The sequence below is a fragment of the Diaphorina citri genome, unplaced genomic scaffold, assembly GCF_000475195.1.
Source record: "Diaphorina citri unplaced genomic scaffold, Diaci psyllid genome assembly version 1.1 scaffold112, whole genome shotgun sequence".
Classification (NCBI taxonomy): Eukaryota; Metazoa; Arthropoda; class Insecta; order Hemiptera; family Psyllidae; genus Diaphorina; species Diaphorina citri.
The window spans coordinates 67,022-88,077 of record NW_007377549.1 but is presented as its reverse complement, the minus strand read 5'-3'; the positions used below and the strand labels follow the sequence as shown (position 1 = coordinate 88,077).

The 21,056-nt window shown below is 35.2% G+C and overlaps 1 protein-coding gene across 1 annotated transcript in view; it reads left to right on the top strand.

Annotated features, from left to right (window-relative positions):
• The window catches only part of LOC108254587 (afadin-like), a 42,558-nt gene that overhangs the window by 6,972 nt on the left and 14,530 nt on the right, over positions 1–21,056 (top strand). Inside the window, exon 2 of the mRNA XM_026820015.1 lies at positions 19,004–19,131. Within this exon, the coding sequence (XP_026675816.1) occupies positions 19,012–19,131 (120 nt within the window). The 5' untranslated portion in view covers positions 19,004–19,011. The remainder of the gene's footprint in view (positions 1–19,003; positions 19,132–21,056) is intronic.

Sequence of the window (21,056 nt, the reverse complement as noted above, 5' to 3'; positions counted from 1 at the left end):
TGGGAGTTGCACTTTATTAATTTCCCTATTTTCTAAATCTTGCAACAATGTTGAACTTTAATTTCAATATTCAAGACTCAAAAGACTTACAGATAACTACTTTATTACGATGTATACCTACTCATACTCATACTGTTTGGGAAAGTGTAGGTAACTAATTTTATTACTAAGCACCTAAGACCTAAATGTAGGTACACCCAAGTAGGTGTTACGTAGATACCTACCTACTTTACCTACACCTATACTGACAGCTAGGTAATTTTCGTTTATCTAGAATACTGACATTGTTAATTTTCTCTTAGATAGGTACCTACCTACCCCCAACTTGAACTTACAAATAACCCTATAATAACCAGGGTCACTGCTTGTTTGTGCCAGTTCCTTTGGTAGCAATATTCCACGGACGTGACTTCTGCACAAGTACCGAAATGAGATCAGTATCTTGTGAGTATCTATGCAGATTTCCAAATATCAGAAAGTCAGTTTTAAAATTTAGGGTCTGACTTTTCCTATTGAAAATAATGTACAATTATCCTTCAGCAACCAATTGAAAGTTCATTACCTACTTATTTATTAAGTAAAACATGAAAACATCTAGGAAGAAAATTCAATATTTATATAGATATAGGTATTTTCTAAATACCTAGTCTATGTTTTTGCAATTTGTGAAACCAAAATTTTCATTTTTAAAACCAACATTGGTACCTACTTAAGTAAGTATACATAATAAGTACAGGCTTTTTAAATTGATTGTGCTAAAATATGTTGACACAGCTAAGAAATAAAAATATTGATAATCTCTGCATGGAAATAAAAATATTGATATTCAACATTAATAAAAATAAAAATAAATAAACAAATAGGTACAAAATTTTTAATAAGTAAGACTACTTATAGTAAAATAAGCTTGAAATCTTGACCATTTTCCCCAGTTACAATAATTTCAGGATTTGTAACAGCATTACTTTGCTCAAATTTGTTTATTTAAGTAGGTACGAGTAGGTACCTACTTGAGTAAATAAATTTCATTTTGAACTATGAGTAAGTAAGGAGCAAAATTTAAAATTTATGAGCAATGGTCACATCTTCCAAATTTTTTGTTGAGTGATTTTGGTGGGCAAATGGTAGGTTCATATTTCATTTGACAGAAAAAGGGAAAATTATAGAAACCTGTTTTTATTATTATTATTATTATTATTGTTATTATTAATGAGTAAATAAGTTTAATATTTCACAGTGTTTTAAAATATTGGTTCTTTCCTTTGGACACGGAAAGTGAATTGGTTCTTTACTTAATAGATTAGATACATGATTAGTAAATACCTATCTATCAGCTTGCATGTTATGCTAAAGACAATTTCAGAACAGAATATTTCTTCTCAAAATTTTATAATTAATCCCTTTTTAAATATTCCTGTTGTACCTACCCAACATTAGTGTTAGATTATGGATTGAATAATGTAAATTGTTTATTTTGGAGTAGGTATCTGGTTTATTTTATAAAAACACATGGCCCCTATAGTTGAACTATGCACATGAGTTTTACTTACTGGGTCCTCTGAATATTTGAAAATGGTGTGTGAAATTAGAATGTTCCCTGATGTCAACGAATTGTAAGTTCAAAATTTTGCAAACTGTAAAGTCCAATGATTAACTGGAGTTGAACTATGCACATGAGTTTTACTTACTGGGTCCTCTGAATATTTGAAAATGGTGTGTGAAATTAGAATGTTCCCTGATGTCAACAAATTGTAAGTTCAAAATTTTGCAAACTGTAAAGTCCAATGATTAACCGCTATAAATGCATAAAACATGGTTACTTAAAGATCACAATGGGAAAAAAGTCAAGTTTTGCTTTCAGTAATAAGTACAGCCCTGACAGTTGATACAAGATATTTCAGTATGTAGGAACTTGTACTTATCATTGTGTATGAATTCCCTGATACCCATCATAGTTACTCGTACATGCATGGAAACATTGCTTGTGTGTTAGCCAGGAACTCTATGCTGGGTAATTCTCAAGTTCATTACTCTTGCTGAGTACCTGGTACAATTAATTAAACTTCACCCACACCAGCACCAACGAGAATAATTGCACTAATCGGAACTCAATCACAATAGCTTAGAACAGGGGTTATATGTTTACTTCTTAACACTAGGGAAACACCCTGATTTTAAATCAGAAAACGGGTAAGATTTTTAATTTTCTGAGGGAGGTATCTTCAAGTTGAAATTGAACCAGTGAGTGTGATTCACAGCTAATAGGTCCAAGCTAATAGGAACCAAGTAGGTATATCTACAGACAACACCTACGAATATTACTTACTAAAACCAAGTACTTAGCATCTAATTTCATCCCCTAAACTTGATGAATAGTAAGTACCTACACTACCACTTACACTTGTAATCTAGCAAGTTTCATGGATAAGTAACTTACCACTTACCCAGGAAGTTTGTTGTAAAACTATGACTGAATGATGACAATGACGTATGGAAAATAACTTTAGGTTGTCCCATGGCATCAATCTCAACCTTATGGATGAAAGGGGTAAAAGAGGAAAAGTGGACAACCAAAAAATCTGAAACCTTTATGAATAGATTTCAAATAGGTAGGTAAGTAAGTACATATAAGAGGGTAATATTTGATACCTATCAAAGGAAAAAATGCAATATCTGATGCATTTTTTTTTTTTTTTTAAATGAGCTCAGAATATATCCGTGTGATAAGGATGATAAGGAGTGCAATTATTCTTGTTGGTGCTGGTGTGGGTGAAGTTTAATTAATTGTACCAAGTACTCAGCAAGAGTAATGAACTTGAGAATTACCCAGCATAGAGTTCCTGGCTAACACACTAGCAGCCCCAAACATTCCATCCTAAATAAATCCCTTGACAGGGAAAAGCTGGTAAGGTCCATGTGGAGCATGTTACATAGGCTCATTGTTTAATATTCATAATTCTGTTGGTACCTCTGGGACTTTTGACCAATGAAATGTCAATATCAGAAATTACAAACATGAAGAACGTGAACAACATCCGATTGTACACAAATGGCACGCGTTCTTCTAATCAACTCAAATCCATTTATTTAATTTGATTTACACTTGGTGTTTACCAGACCCTAGCAATTTTTACATTAACCTAGTAAACCTAAAGGCAACTCATAAAATACAAATCAATCAGCAAAACATACGAAATTAAATTTAACAGCAAACATCAACACGTGAAAGATGAAGATTGACCTATTTGTTATTTGTTATCAAAATAGAATATTGAATTGTTGGTCTCGATAGTAATTTCTGATTTAGGTCGAACGAGTGTTGATTAAATTTTCAGCAATCAGTAGCTCGTAGCTTAAGAATAAATAGATTTCATATTACAGGAGGGGAAAATCACACGTAACTCAAAACAAGATTGGAGGTTGTCCGAAGATTGGAACTGTCCCTTTTCTCCAGAGATCACAGTTGCCTTTCGAGTTGAATCTTTTATTGAAAAAGAAAATCTCTGATTGATAAAATTAACTTCAGCTTTCAATCAGATTCCATCTTTATTTGAACCAAAGTTGGAACAGGCCACAAATTTCGATCGGGCCAAATATCTCAGTACCTTACCCCGTTGGTAGAACTCTAATAAAGCTCTCCATTTGAACATCCGATGAGGAAAACTCCTTAACTGAACACAACGAGTATCTGCCATCAGTCGATGAGAACCTTTCAATAAACTGATGTTCAGGCTTCCAGTCAAAGGGAATGTAAAGTTCCGAGACTACCGTCTCCCCGTCACGTTTTGCGAACCGCTTCCCGTATTGCATAAAAAATAAAGTACATTTTCACGCTGTCTGCACTTAAATTGTCCTTACCCCGGTTCGTATAGTTTCTGCTGTTCCTTTTATCATAGTCCCAACTGCCTGGTTGCTTTAACAATGAAACTTCCACCTGTGTTGTTTGTATGTATTTGAATGTAGAATCCGCTGTAGAAACTTTGAACTAGTCCAGGGTTTTCTCTGTAGAGACTTCTATCTGTTCTGTTATCTTACTCAATATTATGAAATCCACTACTTGAGTCATCATTCACTTACTTGAAATACATTTCGGCAGGAATTTGTAGCTCACAGGATTCTGTTGGGAACTTGGTAGATTATTTGAGGGTTTGCAAACTCATTGGGATTTATGTTGTTTAGGAATCCCGTCTTCGCAGTTCTTTGACATTACAGAGAACACAAAAAACTAGCAAGCTGTTTCTTATACAAGTAATTTGTAGTAAGTACTTACTTACTGGTTGATTTTGCAGTCCAGTAAGTAAAAAGTTGAATTTCCAATGATAGGTACATTGGGCGTGGAGTGGAATGGAGACATAAAGGAATCGAACCCGTGACCTAGTGCTTACAAGACAGACGCTCTACCCTAAAAGCTAACTAGGCTCATTTTTTTAATGAGAAGCAACAGGTGAAGTTGTTGAATAAAAGTCCCAAACATGGATTTGTTTTTTGTTATAATGTGTCAATTATTGTAATGAGATCTAGATTACAATTACACTTTCCGGGGAAATGTCTTACGAAAGTTGATGCAATGTTCTGGGTCTGGTACCTATCTAATAGACAGAGGTTACTTTACATTCAGCTGATAACTAGTTTGTTCCATTGTACAATTACTGACTTATTGTTCCTCCGAGCGCTGTTCTTCATTATTCTTAAAACATAGAGAACATTCCATGTGCTACCATGTTACAGATCTGGAGTATGTTTTGTGTATGGCTTTGTTCAATTAGTATTTGTAATACAGATATTTTTAATTTTTTAATGCCTGTATCAGCGTGTATATTAAAATTCCAGTTTCCTTTGACGCCTAAATTGCGACACGCCATCAGAAATACAAAATCCAATTTGGTCTCGAAATGAAGTAATTAAAATTCCAGTTTCCTTTGACGCCTAAATTGCGACACGCCATCAGAAATACAAAATCCAATTTGGTCTCGAAATGAAGTGCTAGCTAGTGTTGGCAAAGATTTGCAAATGTCTCAATTTTCTTACCGTTTATATTATTTTTGGATACTTGTGTTTTTTTCACCGACTCGAGTTTCGTCTAATTTTTAGGCTTCTTCATGGGAAACTGACTATTGGGTTGTTGTTGTTGCTGCCAAATGTCTCAATTTTCTTACCGTTTATATTATTTTTGGATACTTGTGTTTTTTTCACCGACTCGAGTTTCGTCTAATTTTTAGGCTTTTTCATGGGAAACTGACTATTGGGTTGTTGTTGTTGTTGCTGCTGATAGTGACAGTGGGGGTGGATAAATCAGCTGGTTCCTTAGATTCTCTGCCCGCTATCCGCTAGATTGTCTAGTTTCTCTGCCCGCTGATCAATTGTATTTGGGATCTCATTCTCGATATTCAGGAACTGACCCAACTTCTTTCTTTTCATTGGTTTGCGATTTCTCTTTGTCGCAATTTTTCAGTATGTATTGAAATAATTAGCAATAATTTCAGAAGTATTTTTTTTTTTTTTATTACAACGGAAAGTGAATTTCTTTCTCGCCGGTTGTCAAGAATTGGTTCAGAAATTTCTTCGTCAACACTGGAGGATACTTTCTTCTTGGTTTATCCACATTGTGTTAAGAATTCATGTTCATGTTGGATTTTATATATTTGGAGGTTGTGTCGGTATGAGAGTTGTTTGTTTCTATAAGTGGACCAAGTTTTCAAGGATTAGGTACAATACGAGAGCCATTTAACACATTTGAAATTTATGAGGAAATATAACTGTCCTCACTATTATAGGAAAACTTACCAAAGAGAAGAGCATCTTTCTGTGACAGGAACGTCAACCTGTTTTAGGCAGTTGGTATTTTCATTCTTTCCCTACCCTCTCCCAGACTCCCAGATTTCAATCTACTTATAAGAAGTACCTATTGCTTCAACAAAACTGACCCTGAATCTCCGATTTGATTACAGGTACCTATTATCTTGGCAATAGAAAATCTTTACAGGTTACTGATAGGAAAATCCATAGATAACATTTCAAGATACAATTTCGGCTATTAATGTCGTATAGGTATGAATAATCATGTTCTCCTGTTGCGTGAAGATACACCAGTTTATTATAATTCGATTAGCATGTTACACCTCCAGGACGTTCTTTGTTCAATATCTTGAGAGTTAGGTAAGCAAGTATTTCAGATTAACATTACCAGGCCTGTGTGATAAGATGGTATCGATCTATTAATCTACTTTGAAGCAACGGATTTCATCATGGTTTATTGCTGATAGTAAATGTCAGCCAATGTCTTCTGTGTTAGTGGTATCGGTGATAAAATACTGTTAGCAGTTAGCGTGCTCTGATAAAGTGATGAATATGAGCAGTTGATAAGATAATTCAATTTTTGTGCCTACCGAATAATTTACTTTTGATTTGCCTATCTAAAAAGGAGAAGAAGAAGAAGAAGAAGAAGAAGAAGAAGAAGAAGAAGAAGAAGAACTTACTGTGTACAGTATAATGAGATTAATGAGTAACTTTTTCTTGGTATGTATTTCTAATCGAAATTTAACGTACATCACATGTAGATGTAGAGACCTTGGTTGTCTTATGAACATGAATGGTATGTCGTTGCTAATTGTACATGGTGCAGGCCTATGTTGCACTCTGGAATAAGTGACTCAATGAATTAATAACAATGGGCAGAGTCATCAAAGAATCATATAATAATAATAATAATAATAAAAAAAAACCCAATAGGTACCCAAATTGATGATATGTAATATTACAACATGTTTGTGTTGTGAGTCATTGCGAAGAGCACTATGAACTGCGGATATTGTAGTTTAACCTTTTTCGGGGAAGTCCTTTGATGATTGAGTATTTGTAGTACCTACCTACCTTCCTGAAGTCTCATATGAGTGATAGTATATGCCCTCGAGTTCTTGCACATATTCTTCATTAGATCAAGAACTTTCTGCTATCAGGCTATCTTCATAAATATATTGTTATAAGTATTATTGGTTAATATACCTAATAATCGTGTTTTTTATTGTTTTCCAAGGATTAAAATAGGATTGGTAGAAGTGGAAGGATGTTAGAAGTAGTGTAGTTTCAGATGTCAAATAAAGTTGTAAGAAGTAGTGCATGCTACATGAAGCATAGTAATAATGTGACTCACTAGTCCAGTGACCTTAACTTTCAGCAGTGTAGCTACTAACATTTCATTCCTACGACTGCCTAGGACACTAAACAAGGAAGAAGTGAACCAATTTTGTCGCGTTCTGAACATTGTTTCAGGTACTTGTGCTAGGTTTGATTGGCAATTGTCATGTCTTTATCTTTCATATCTTAATGGCCACTTTTTAAGGAGAAATATTTCTCTTTAACATTGTTTTACTAAACAAGGAAGAAGTGAACCAATTTTGTCGCGTTCTGAACATTGTTTCAGGTACTTGTGCTAGGTTTGATTGGCAATTGTCATGTGTTTATCTTTCATATCTTAATGGCCACTTTTTAAGGAGAAATATTTCTCTTTAACATTGTTTCGTTCAGTTATGATTATGATAGATAGTGTTGTTTGTAATACTATTTATGTTTATTGTGTGATTATCTGAGGTGTATGGTCACTCAACCACCGCAGGAAATCAGGAATTCCCTTATCCATTACATTTATTTAGTCCACAATTTGTTTTTCGATGGAATATAGTAGAAATAGGGTTTATGTTAGCAGCTATGCTCGAGGCTTTAGTAACTTTTGTATCTAGACAATTTGTACTGGTTTTCCATACTGTTTTTTGAGGTGTATGGTCACTCAACCACCGCAGGAAATCAGGAATTCCCTTATCCATTACATTTATTTAGTCCACAATTTGTTTTTCGATGGAAGATAGTAGAAATAGGGTTTATGTTAGCAGCTATGCTCGAGGCTTTAGTAACTTCTGTATCTAGACAATTTGTACTGGTTTTCCATACTGTTTTTTTTTTCATATTTGGGAGCTCCTTTCTATAAACATTTAAAAGTCTCCTGGAAAATATCGGTTAAAGAAGCATGTCTGCCTCATATTAATCCGATTTGTTTGGGAAATTATTATCATAACATTATAGTGCGTTAACATTCTTCCTCTGCCTTGCATGGAAAAATCATAAAAGATATCTTCTGGTACCAGGTACTGATTTCTTTTCTTCTGCACGCAATTTCTTTATCTTTTTTTTCTATAGCTCATCCCAGCCTTGCATGGAAAAATCATAAAAGATATCTTCTGGTACCAGGTACTGATTTCTTTTCTTCTGCACGCAATTTCTTTATCTTTTTTTTTCTATAGCTCATCCCATACACAGTACACACATCATAATTTTACTCTGATTTGTTTAAAAACGGGGGAAAAATCTATATAGGGGTTGTTAGGGAATTGTAGTACGTACGTACCCTCATGTTTTTTATTTTGTTAGATTGAACAAATACTTATCTAAAAATATATAAAAAAAACACGAATGCCTATTATACCTGCTATGAAAAAAGTTAGCAATAAAAAAAAATGCAGAAAATATTGTTATTGTTTTCAATGATAATTGTATCTAATATCATATGCATAATATGATTGTGTCTTTCATTTCTAATACATTTATATCAAATTTGTAGATACATTTTTCAAATCGGTTCTCTCTACTCTAGTGATTCTTTCAGTAGTAGGTTTAGAGCAGATGTGTTTTTTGACATTTTTAGGTGTACTAATGTCAATTGAGTATTTATTGTACCCACTAAGATTGAATACAAATATTATTTGATATTTATTGTCTGCATTATTGTTGTTTTCATCTGGGTTTAGACAGAATACTTAGATTTTTCTCCCGACTTTGAGTTCAATGTTCACAATTTTCCAGCAGTTTTGTTTTACTTGCTTCATAAATTAATCTTGTGCAGATACACAAAATTCTTGACATTTTTCTATCGTGTCACACAGAAGGTTACCTGTGTCAGAAGTCAGAAGAAATGATTAATCCCAACATAATTTTCATTTGCGATCTACAGAGCTGCTGTTTCTATATTGGTAATCTTTCGAAAAAATGTAATCTTGTATCGTGATAAGACTGATAAGGTGAAGTCGTAAATAATGTCTTATCAATCCATTATGATCGGAGCTACCTACTGTATTATTTTTCATAGTGGTTCAGACATTGGATGAGATCAGAGGGATTTTTTTATGACTGTGACCAAACTCTGTTTTAGGAAAAGTTGGATTGGAAAACTATAATTTTTGTAACCACATTGGTCCATTGCTGAGCAGAGATCTCTTCTGTTTTTATGCCTCTGTGTCTGAGTTCTTTCCCGTACTTTCCTGAAACTATCTTTAGTCATCAGTTACCAAACCATTTTCTGGATTGCATTTTAAAATTTGTCTAGTCCGATTTTTCGCACTCTTTACGACCAATATGTGCTATTTTGATCTCAACAATACGAGTGACATTGATAATGACATCTGGAACCCATGGTTACGCCCTCCATCAGGAAATCTCTGAAAATTTTCCATTTCTTCGAACTATTTGTCCAATGTAGTGGTTCAGACATTGGATGAGATCAGAGGGATTTTTTTATGACTGTGACCAAACTCTGTTTTAGGAAAAGTTGGATTGGAAAACTAGAATTTTTGTAACCACTTTGGTCCATTGCTGAACAGAGATCTCTGTTTTTATGCCTCTGTGTCTGAGTTCTTTCCCGTACTTTCCTGAAACTATCTTTAGTCTACAGTTACCAAACCATTTTCTGGATTGCATTTTAAAATTTGTCTAGTCCGATTTTTCGCACTCTTTACGACCAACATGTGTTATTTTGATCTCAACAATACGAGTGACATTGATAATGACATCTGGAACCCATGGTTCCGCCCTCCATCAGGAAATCTCTGAAAATTTTCCATTTCTTCGAACTATTTGTCCAATTTTCAACCAAAAATACCTTGACTATGCCATAAGTTGCTAGTTTTTATTTCTGCTGAAACATTTCCTATGACAATTCACCGGCACCGGTCAGTTGATAGCATGCTGGATTCTCAGCACATAGTTACTCAAGCATGAGTCATCTACTGTTATATCCAGTCTCTTAGTCTCTTACCTGATAGTGATAGTTCACCGGCACCGGTCAGTTGATAGCATGCTGGATTCTCAGCACATAGTTACTCAAGCATGAGTCATCTACTGTTATATCCAGTCTCTAGTCTCTTACCTGATAGTGATATTCTATATTGAGTTGGTCAATGTAGATCGTACAGCAAATCCGTGAGGAGAGAAGTAGCTAGATTGCTTTTCACGCAAAAATAACTATGCAAATTTAATTGTCATTTTTTCCTTTGTTTTCCTAAGCGGAACCAGAGTTCTTAGGTTTCAACTTTGCGAGCAGAGTGAAATATTGGCCAGTTATCATAACGGTAACTCTTGATGTCTCTTAATCTGTTGGTTTTTGGGCAAGATTGATTATTGAGATTGTGTCTACCAAGTCATGTCATGAAATTTATCTAGGTGAAATAATCAGGGAACGATGTTTGTGACAAGCATTTAAATATGCTTAACACAATTAAAAAAAAAAAAATCTGTTGGTTTTTGGGCAAGATTGATTATTGAGATTGTGCCTATTTGATTAGTAATTATCAAATTATGCGTCTTTGAGGCCCAAGAGATTTGGTATCTACCAATAAATTCGATCTGTCAAATCCGTTGGTGGTCTTGTCAAAGTTGTATTTCAATTTGGGCTTTTTCCTTGTTGACGATATTATAAATAGATTGATACGAATGACTAAATTATTCTTCTAAAGGAATTTGGATTCTCACCTGGACTCAACTGTAATCAACTAATCACCCATCAAAATAATATACTGATAGGTATTTTAATCTGCTCTCTATGAAAATATCCTAATAGCTAATCCTATTAAAATACATGAAATATCTGCGTATACATCTCGATATCTCACATATTGTTCGATTGATTATGTCTAATATGTTCTACATACTTTGCTCTCTATGGCTTTCGTCTCGCACAGAATTTTCTATGAGAACCATAATACATGTTACGGTAATTGAAATATTCTGCAGTCTTGATCGAGATTTAAACCTAATAGGCTTAACAGATAAGCAGGTCTGTCAGTAGAGTAATTGACCTGTTAATGTTCACTATGACTGCCCAGCAAGCTTTCAGCGATAGAGAATTTTAGCCCCATCTAATGTGGACAAATTTTAGATTCTCAACATGAATCTTCGTTCCTCTTACCATCTTAACTCTGCTTTCTTCAAGTTTATCCTTCTAGAGATTGAGATATTGTGGAGTCGTAGCTTTGTATAATCACCACGAAAACAGTAATATTAATTTCAAAGTTATTAAAGATGTGTTGTCCAAAGCATTTTGCCATCGCATCGTAGCGGTACTACTAGTTTTCTCTGTCGTCGAATCCAAGATATTTCTGCTAAAACTCTTCACGATGAGCAATGGAGACGTAACGAATGGTGTCTCGATTTGTGTTCCATTATGAGATAATAGAATTAATGGTACAAATGATGAAGTGAAGGAATGTAGTGGTGTACTGTGTGTAGCAGTATGAATGAACGTGAAATACTTGTGCCAGCATGCCATGGGAATCCGTTGCAATCAATTTATACAGGGTGGCACACATTTGTGTCTATCGTGTACTTGTGCAAGTCCCACTCTAAAAGAAATTGCAATATTAATTTTTTAAAGTTTTTTCCACAAAATGAAAAAATAAATAACTAAGTAAAAACTGCAGGGAGCCACGCTCGCGCTTCTTCCTTGTTGCAAGTTGCAAGGCTTCCACCAATGACCAACGTTTGGTTGGGAGAAAGTTCCACCCAACCAAATGTTGGTCAGTGGTTGAGTGGAAGAGCTCACAGTTTGAGATTCCTGCCATTGAAGCCTAACAGAAAAAGTATTTTCCGAAAATATTAGAAGGTACTTATCTATTTCCTCAAATTTACACCTAGGAATTTCAGAAACAACTTCGGAATTATTAGTCCGTATCTGAGAGGTATCCGTTTGACGCGTTCCACATTTCCAATAAGAACGAAACTCGTCTACGAAACTCGTCCTAGACGAGTGGAAATTTCCCAAAAATTATTTCATAGAAAAGGAAAAGCTTGGAAAAACATTTCATGACTGTTATAATGGCTGCGGAGGTGTTAAAATGTTTGCAAAACACCAAAGGTGATGTTGCTGTCAGGAGCAGACCACACAGTCACTCTGTATACAGGATTCCATGTTACTGGTGTGCAGTCTACAATGTCACTAGTAAGGTTTCTTCTTGTCTCCACTACCTCCCTCTCCTCTCTCCTGCAGTTATCACCTCATTTAACCCTCTTTCCTTCTTCCTTTCCATCTCTCCTTTTTCTTCCTCCTCCCATTCCCTTCGTCCCTCTTTTTCTCCTCCCCCTTCCCCTTTTCTATAGTCAAGCCTCAACTATCGATAGCGTTCGATAGTCAAAACTATCGATAGTTATCGATAGTGCTATCGATAGTTCTCCTCCTCTATCTCATGTTAATCCTAGATGAAACCTTCTTACCTATAATTTTCAAAGATCGACATAGAACAAGCACATCCCATGATATTCATGCTCGTACATTGCACTAGTTCAACCTGGTAAAAACCGCTAAAATACCATTTTCGGATCTTTTGGGTTCTGTTGTAATTGACTATAATATTGTATTCGTAGAAGTGACTACTGATACTGACTCTGTTTTCAGCAGGATTTTCCTCCGTGTTAGTTATCTGTTACAGTTTTAGCAGTAGTACATCCTATCTCTAGTTAAGAAACGAGTATAGGATGGGCGGGGCATTACTATAGGCGTACACTGTTCTACTGAACTGCGATGATTCTATAATATTATGATCTCACCACTTTTAAGGGCCGACATTTTTGGACAGGAACTTGGCCTTTTTTTCACATTTGTGTTTTTGCGATGATTCTATAATATTATGATATCCTGAGTCCGTGTTGATTTATTAGAATAGGTTCTTGCAAGTACCACATGGGTGAGACAAGCCTTAGCAGAATGAGAAGCTGTGGATGTACATATACTTGACCACACAGTCACTCTGTATACAGGATTCCATGTTACTGGTGTGCAGTCTACAATGTCACTAGTAAGGTTTCTTCTTGTCTCCACTATCCTGCAGTTATCACCTCATTTAACCCTCTTTCCTTCTTCCTTTCCACTTCTCCTTCCTCCTCCCATTCCCTTCGTCCCTCTTTTTCTCCTCCCTCTTCCCCTTCTCTCCAAGTCTAACACCACACCATCTGATAACAGATAACGGTGCTTGGTGCTTAGTGACGCGTCTAATTGAAGGTGATGACTCTATTATAAACTCTCTGAATTTCCCTTGCCTCGGGGTTTATAGGATCCCTTGGCATGGGTGTGGGTTGTGGTTATTATTTAATTACCTATGACTTAATTATTGCTATGACCTGCTACCCCGATTAGAAAATAAGGGCTTCAAATGACAATAACTGACAGATAACGGTGCTTGGTGCTTAGTGACGCGTCTAATTGAAGGTGATGACTCTATTATAAACTCTCTGAATTTCCCTTGCCTCGGGGGTTTATAGGATCCCTTGGCATGGGTGTGGGTTGTGGTTATTATTTAATTACCTATGACTTAATTATTGCTATGACCTGCTACCCCGATTAGAAAATAAGGGCTTCAAATGACAATAACTGGAATATGGTGGACTTGACAAGTGATGTTTTCTTTTGAACAAAAGATTTTTTAAACTTTCAAAGGATAGGTCAAAAAAACTCTTTCAGTCTTACCTACTGCTCCCTGTGTAAATACAAAAGGGTCTTCAAACAAAATCTGTAAAATACTTAAAATAGAAAATGTAATGATGTCCCTTAATGAGTGAAATTTTGACAGCACATCAAAAGAAGTAAAAATAATATAAACAATCTCTCCCTACTAGTGAATGCTCTGTGCACATCACCCAACTGTGTCTTCTAAATCCTACTCAAGCTCAAGACAATCGCAGAGTGACTTTGATCCAAAATGACCACTGAAATTTAAACATCCTCAAAACTTCCTTGACAAAACCCAACCCCTTTCCTGACACCTGACCCCAACACAAGCAAGTTTTCCCAGGCTCTCCTACATAGGAGATATGAAGCGGAACACCCCAACTGGAAATGCTAATAGCCAGGAGGGGGTACTCAAGTTCCTGGGGTCTAGGAGTAGGACTGTTTCCCTTCTCAACTGGATTTCCGATTGCACCTAGTCTTATGTTGTACCCAGTCTTATGTTGTACCTAGTCTTATGTTGTACCTAGTCTTATGTTGTACCTAGTCTTATGTTGTACCTAGTCTTATGTTGTACCTAGTCTTATGTTGTACCTAGTCTTATGTTGTACCTAGTCTTATGTTGTACCTAGTCTTATGTTGTACCTAGTCTTATGTTGTACCTAGTCTTATGTTGTACCTAGTCTTATGTTGTACCTAGTCTTATGTTGTACCTAGTCTTATGTTGTACCTAGTCTTATGTTGTACCTAGTCTTATGTTGCACCTAGTCTTATGTTGTACCTACGTAAGAAATGTACGTACCTATAGACTATGTTTCACGCAGTATAGTTATTTGAGGTTTGATTAAAATTTTATCTAATCAATCTATGTTGCACCTAGTCTTATGTTGTACCTACGTAAGAAATGTACGTACCTATAGACTATGTTTCACGCAGTATAGTTATTTGAGGTTTTGATTAAAATTTTACCTAATCAATTAATATTTGATGTACTCTCAAGTACCTACCTATCTGTTATTATTTTCAGGTAGTAATTTCCCACTTTTATATCCACACAACCCTATTTTATTTTGGATCTTCCTGAAGTACACATTATTGTGGTAAACCTTTAACTGTTATAGCTGAAAACATGGTCCACACAAAAGGGTTTTTATGAGAAAGTAAAGAATTTCCCTCAGTGAGTAGGTAAATACGGTTTTTGCAACACTGATGTTTACTTGTCTGTAGTCTACAGGAAAGCAGTACAATCAGCACAATATCGTTAACGCAACTGATAAATAATCACCGATTGGAATGCTATGTATTCATTGACTTCCGAGAAATTGTTGCTTGTTTAATTCTAACCTACAAGTCTTAGACGAGTGACATAGTGAAATATTTTCAATCATGCAAGGAGCAGGAGAATATCTACTGCCAATAGGTCTGATTTTCAAGGAACTTTAATTGAAATTAATTCTTTAAATTATTCATTTATTTTTCTATGATTGTAGAATATAATCGTGTGTCAATTATAATAATTGGCGCACTTTGGAGTTTTTGACATAGCTCTAAATACATGGTAAACGATAGTGCGTAGGCAAATTGCATTAAATCCAATTTGAGTTGTGTTTTGTAACACAGAACCAAAAATCAGTACCTATGTACCTACCTAATTTGTTTAATAGGTATTCAGTTTATTATTATTCTTGATTTGATTTTTTGATTTTACTTTTATGTAATGATTTGAAATCAAGACTAGAGCCCGTTCTCCCTTTATTCCCAATATAATGTTCAAGTCACCGTACCAAATTTCATATATACCAAATTTCAAGTCTCTAGCTCTTACCCTTCTTTTCAAGTCACCGTACCAAATTTCATATATACCAAATTTCAAGTCTCTAGCTCTTACCCTTCTTGAGATATTTTGTTTACAGACAGACAGACAGACAAACACACGGACCAATGGCTGAAACTTTGGATTTAGGCTCTAGGGACCTCAAAACGTGTTTTGGCACTAAAAACTGACCATCGAAAATTAGACCCGATTACATTACTTTCCTTCCTATAGGATAAGAAAAGTAAAAATCCGCCAAAGTGAAAGGAAGGGGTCTTACAAAATTCAAGATATTCAAGATAAAACCAAAACCAATTGGAGCACAGATATGTGAGACCTCTCAATCAAAAGATTTGATTGAGCTTTAAAATGATGTGCATTACAACATTGCCGCATGCGTAGTTTCCCCGTAGCAGCATCAGTCTCGATAGCCACACCTCGTATACGTACTTGGTGATTTTAGTGATTATGAATTTAGGATAAGAAAAGTAAAAATCCGCCAAAGTGAAAGGAAGGGGTCTTACAAAATTCAAGATATTCAAGATAAAACCAAAACCAATTGGAGTACAGATATGTGAGACCTCTCAATCAAAAGATGAGATTGCAAGCTTTAAAATGATGTGCATTACAACATCGCCGCATGCGTAGTTTTCCCGTAGCAGCATCAGTCTCGATACTTTATAGCCACACCTCGTATACGTACTTGGTGATTTTAGTGATTATGAATTTTTTGCTAGGCCCATAACATTCAGAAAGACCATCAGCATGGGAAGCCAGACAGACGTCTACCACATCAAATCCATAACGTGTACCTGGTAGCTTTACTTTGAATTCTACAGCAAGCAAAAAAGAAATCTGAATCTGATTATCTGACCACTTTCAAGTTTATTTGAATGGACTCTAATAGTGTGGAGCGAATTATCTAATGCTCTGGAGATAAAAGATTCACACCATACAAACGCCATATCTCACAGATCTCGAAAACTTTGAGCCTGGAATATCTGTTTAACAAGATGACCCAAGATAAAAGTAAAATTTACGCAAACAATCGTGGAGTGTCGTAAATATACAGACCAGGCCCGTATTTTACATTATTTTCTGTTGTTTATGGTATTTTCAGAACTAAAAATGTAATAAAACACGGTGAGTTCCATTGTCTACTATTAGGGGCGCTTAGCAAGGTTAAATCACATCGTTTGAAAGTAGCAAAACTTTTCGGTAGACTTATTAACTGGTTTCTGGTGATCTTTCAAAAGGGTTTCTCAAAATCATTTACAGGAATGGAACTTTACTTTTCAAGTATGATGTGTACATTTTCTTCTTGTTCTAGTTCTAGATGTATGTTTAATGAAATACTTTTTTTCTTCTTCAAAGTTTAAGCCAGTGAAAGTGTAAAGTATTTCCTGTGTTTTGGAGAACGGTATAATTTTATTTATTTATAATACAAATTATTTTATTGTAATGAATATTGTTATATCATGGGGATTTTTGCTCATTATGGAGTATTCCTTGCATTTTATATATTTCATTGCAGAAACTAAAGCTTGGGATTTTCAATTGTTTGTTTGGACGCAGGTTACTGAAATCCCAAGTAATTTGTCTCTGATACCTATGTTGCTATTGTATGTGAGAGTAATGAATTTGTAATATTGTGTATGATACAGTATGCATTTCAGTATAATCTTCTGATTTCAACTTTTTGGGCCAAACAGATTCTGCTTGTTCTTGAGTGCTAACGGAGTAAAACTTTGCCAAATGAATATGATAAAATATGTTTGAATGAACTTCATAATAAAAAGAAAGTAGAAAACAATCCGACATGAAGATTTCATGTTACCAGTGGACAATGTCGATCATTGGAGCAAAGCGTACAGTTTCATGTCACGGTGAATAAAGAGAAGAATAAAAATATTTGGATAAAACATTGACAAAATTATACAAATCAACTTGATCTGGTCAATGGCTTTCTTTGTAGCTACTTTCTTTTGTCTCCTGGTCTTCATTTTTTGTTTTCCAACAAAGTCAATTCATATAATTCGTACATTTTGATAACAAGGTTAAAGATGTCTAGAAGTAAGGAATTCCTATTGTATGGCCAAATTTATTCAGCAAGTGACCTGTAACTTGTTAGTGTATGTACCTACTTATAATCTTTTAGAATCAATTCCCCAAAATGACTTGTGATTTTCAAGGGTGAAACTTTTGGTTGTACTTTTGCCGGTTTTGTGTTCTAGTGCGTCTACACTTCAAGACGTAACATTTTACTTCCATGTCTATCGGAGAGACTTAGCAAGAGGAATTAGATAATACTAGCAGACTTCGCGAAGGTCCTAGCTTATCAGGAATTTCATTAGAGAGTACAGAGTTGACACTGTTAGCATTCTGAGTTGCAATTTTCCATTCGTATGAGTCACTCTCCCACGTTGAGTAACGCCCACTTATTTTGAACAGCAAGGAATCGAGATCAAGACCGGATTTTTTTGCTTACTTATATCCTGTGTCCTGTCAAACGAGGAAAAAAAGAAAAGTGGTACTCCATGAACTTCAATTGATTCTCTAACGCTGGTGGTTATTTTATAAGGCTCAAGTTTGTGTTTATAAATACTCGTACAAGCGGTACGTATTCATAAAACTCTCTTGTAATAATAATAAATACAACACTTTCTTACAGCTATGAAGAAGAAGAAGAAGAAGAAGAAGAAGAAGAAGAAGAAGAAGAAGAAGAAGAAAAAAAAAATCGATAGGTATTTTCAAACAAAATTTTCCTCTTTTAATAATGTTTGATTTTCCGAGTACCTGTCAATGATTATTTTTCTCGACAGCCAAAACCGTGTAGGTTGCATTCTGACTAATCAGTAATCATATACATATTGAAGACATGTAAACAAATGTTTATGCCAAACGCAGGTCTACACTTTATGATGCAAACCGTGTTTTGTGATATGTGCAGTTTTTTTTACTGCGTTAGCTCAATAATCTTTATATAGAAATTACAAATCTCACACCCAGTTCGTCTGTATTCTTGTGAATATATTGATGTCATCATGGCATATTCCATTCATGGTATTGATTAATTAAGTACTTGTTCAACCAAGCTCCGATCAACATTTTGTCTCATTGTGCAATTTCTCAGTCTACTGTCGCTTATAACAAATATGTTTTTGATTCTCTGTACTTACACATAAATGTATCTGGTTAGAATAAGTACAGAAAAATTAACAGAGTAAAATGCCCTACCATAAGATTATGTATGTTTTCTCGTGGATGAGAATCGATTGGTACTAACGTTGAAATGGTCTGCATAAATGTATCTGGTTAGAATAAGTACAGAAAAATTAACAGAGTAAAATGCCCTACCATAAGATTATGTATGTTTTCTCGTGGATGACAATCGATTGGTACTAACGTTGAAATGGTCTCTTTGCTTTCAGATCCCAGAATGAATGCAGAAATGTCACTCGTGATGAAGAAGAACGAGGAGCGAGAAGCATTACGTGGTGTAATACAGCAGTGGAACGCCAACCGATTGGATCTGTTTGAATTATCCGAACCCAACGATGTAAGTTTATGATAAGTTGCAATGCATGTTACCATGTAGGTATCTACCGAGAAGCATTACGTGGTGTAATACAGCAGTGGAACGCCAACCGATTGGATCTGTTTGAATTATCCGAACCCAACGATGTAAGTTTATTATAAGTTGCAATGCATGTTACCATGTAGGACAATGTATGACATGGAAAGAGGCCAGATATTGTTTCTGGACGTCCAAGGGTACCATGCCTATCTCACGGACACGGAAAGTAAACCAAGTATTCAGTAGGAAACACATAAATGCTACTATGCTGTTCTGTTTTGACAGACAAAGTTTGACAAAAAACAACATGAAGTTCTGTTTTGTCTTTCAATCAAAGTTTGACTGCGATTTCAGTTCATCTGCAAAGTGTAGAACAAAATCCAATACTACACGAGTGTAAATCATAAAGCATGCACATTTTCTGCATTCCTGTGAAGTTGCTTGAGATTTCACCCTGTATTATAAAAACTCAATGGACTTGTAATGAACGAGGCATAGGTGGAGAAGTGATAACAGACACAAGTCACATGGGGCTCCTTTCATTCATGTTCACTTAGAAAGCAAGGGACTTGAGAAATGTTAATTAAGATAAATGTTACTTGGACCCCCCTCTTTTTCTCTTATTGAGTTCTGACTGATTTATTTCGTCAAAATGAGCGTCACTAAGTTATCTACTATTCTTGTGTGCCTTTTTTTTTTTGAAGGGCACGTGCGAAGACTAGGGTTCTAGGAAGGAAAAGTAGAGTGGCTCTGATTTAGTGGTGAGGATTAGTGGAATATGTATTAGGAACGATTTAATGGAGTATAAAAAGACAGCGTGCAAGAAGTTGCTATCAGCAGCAGATCAGAATTGTGAGTTGCACTGAAGATTTGTAATCTTGACAGTTTAGAGTTGACTGGAATCACGACCAACTCTGTGTGTATGCTTTGTTTCGTTGTTTTCATTTCCTCTTTGTTTTTGAAATTTATTAGAGGAAGAAATCTCGAGACTTGATCCTCACAGCTAGTAAACTTGTAATCCTAAAACTCTGACACTCGTATAGAAGAGTTGAACAAATTATTGAACAAACTAGAACTTATTATCAACTACTGTAGAGCTACAGAACTTGGTGCAACTCTGAAAGCAGGTAACTCATTGATTTACAAAAAATTAAAAATCCATACAAGGAAGAGAAGAAGTTGAAATAAACATCTAGAGATGGAAAGTTATAAACATACCTACAATTGCATTTCAAGCCGTTCTACTTCAGGATCTATGGGGTAGTGTACCTTAGGTCAATAACAGTTCTTAAACAGTTTTAGAGTTATTATAGGGATAAAACATACTATTTTTAAACACAGGGTCGGGTCATGTCAAATATTTTAAAAATGTGTTCTCCAGTGTCCCAAAAAAAGGGTCAAAACATTTTTTTAGCAAACACCCATCTTTCTTTCAATAATTAAATGAGGTGTCTGCAAGTTGTTTTTACACAAGACCGAACAACATCATCTGATGTATATTATACAGATATTACCTAACTTGTGGATAGGCAGGACATATGCAGATTGATTCTATTGAGGATATGAATTCAGGTAAAAATATTGATGGACGTGGGACATACATGGTCGATATATTTCTTTACCTATGACTTACGAAATTTTTCGTGGTATGCGGTAAAGATGAGATCCTCATTCACATTAGAGAAGTGACCAATATGTCATGCAAGAATCAAGAATGTTATAGATTTTTATTATTTTCTTGAGTGTCCCGTGTATCAAGCCTTTCAGTCTGTGAGTCTTTGCACTTTAAAACCTCTTGAAATAGGCTTTATAGGATCTTTTTTCACCGTTCAACTCTGATCTAGTATTCCAGGGGATTGAGAAGTTAGCAAATTTTCGTCAGATTTTAACTTACACCAAGGTACCAC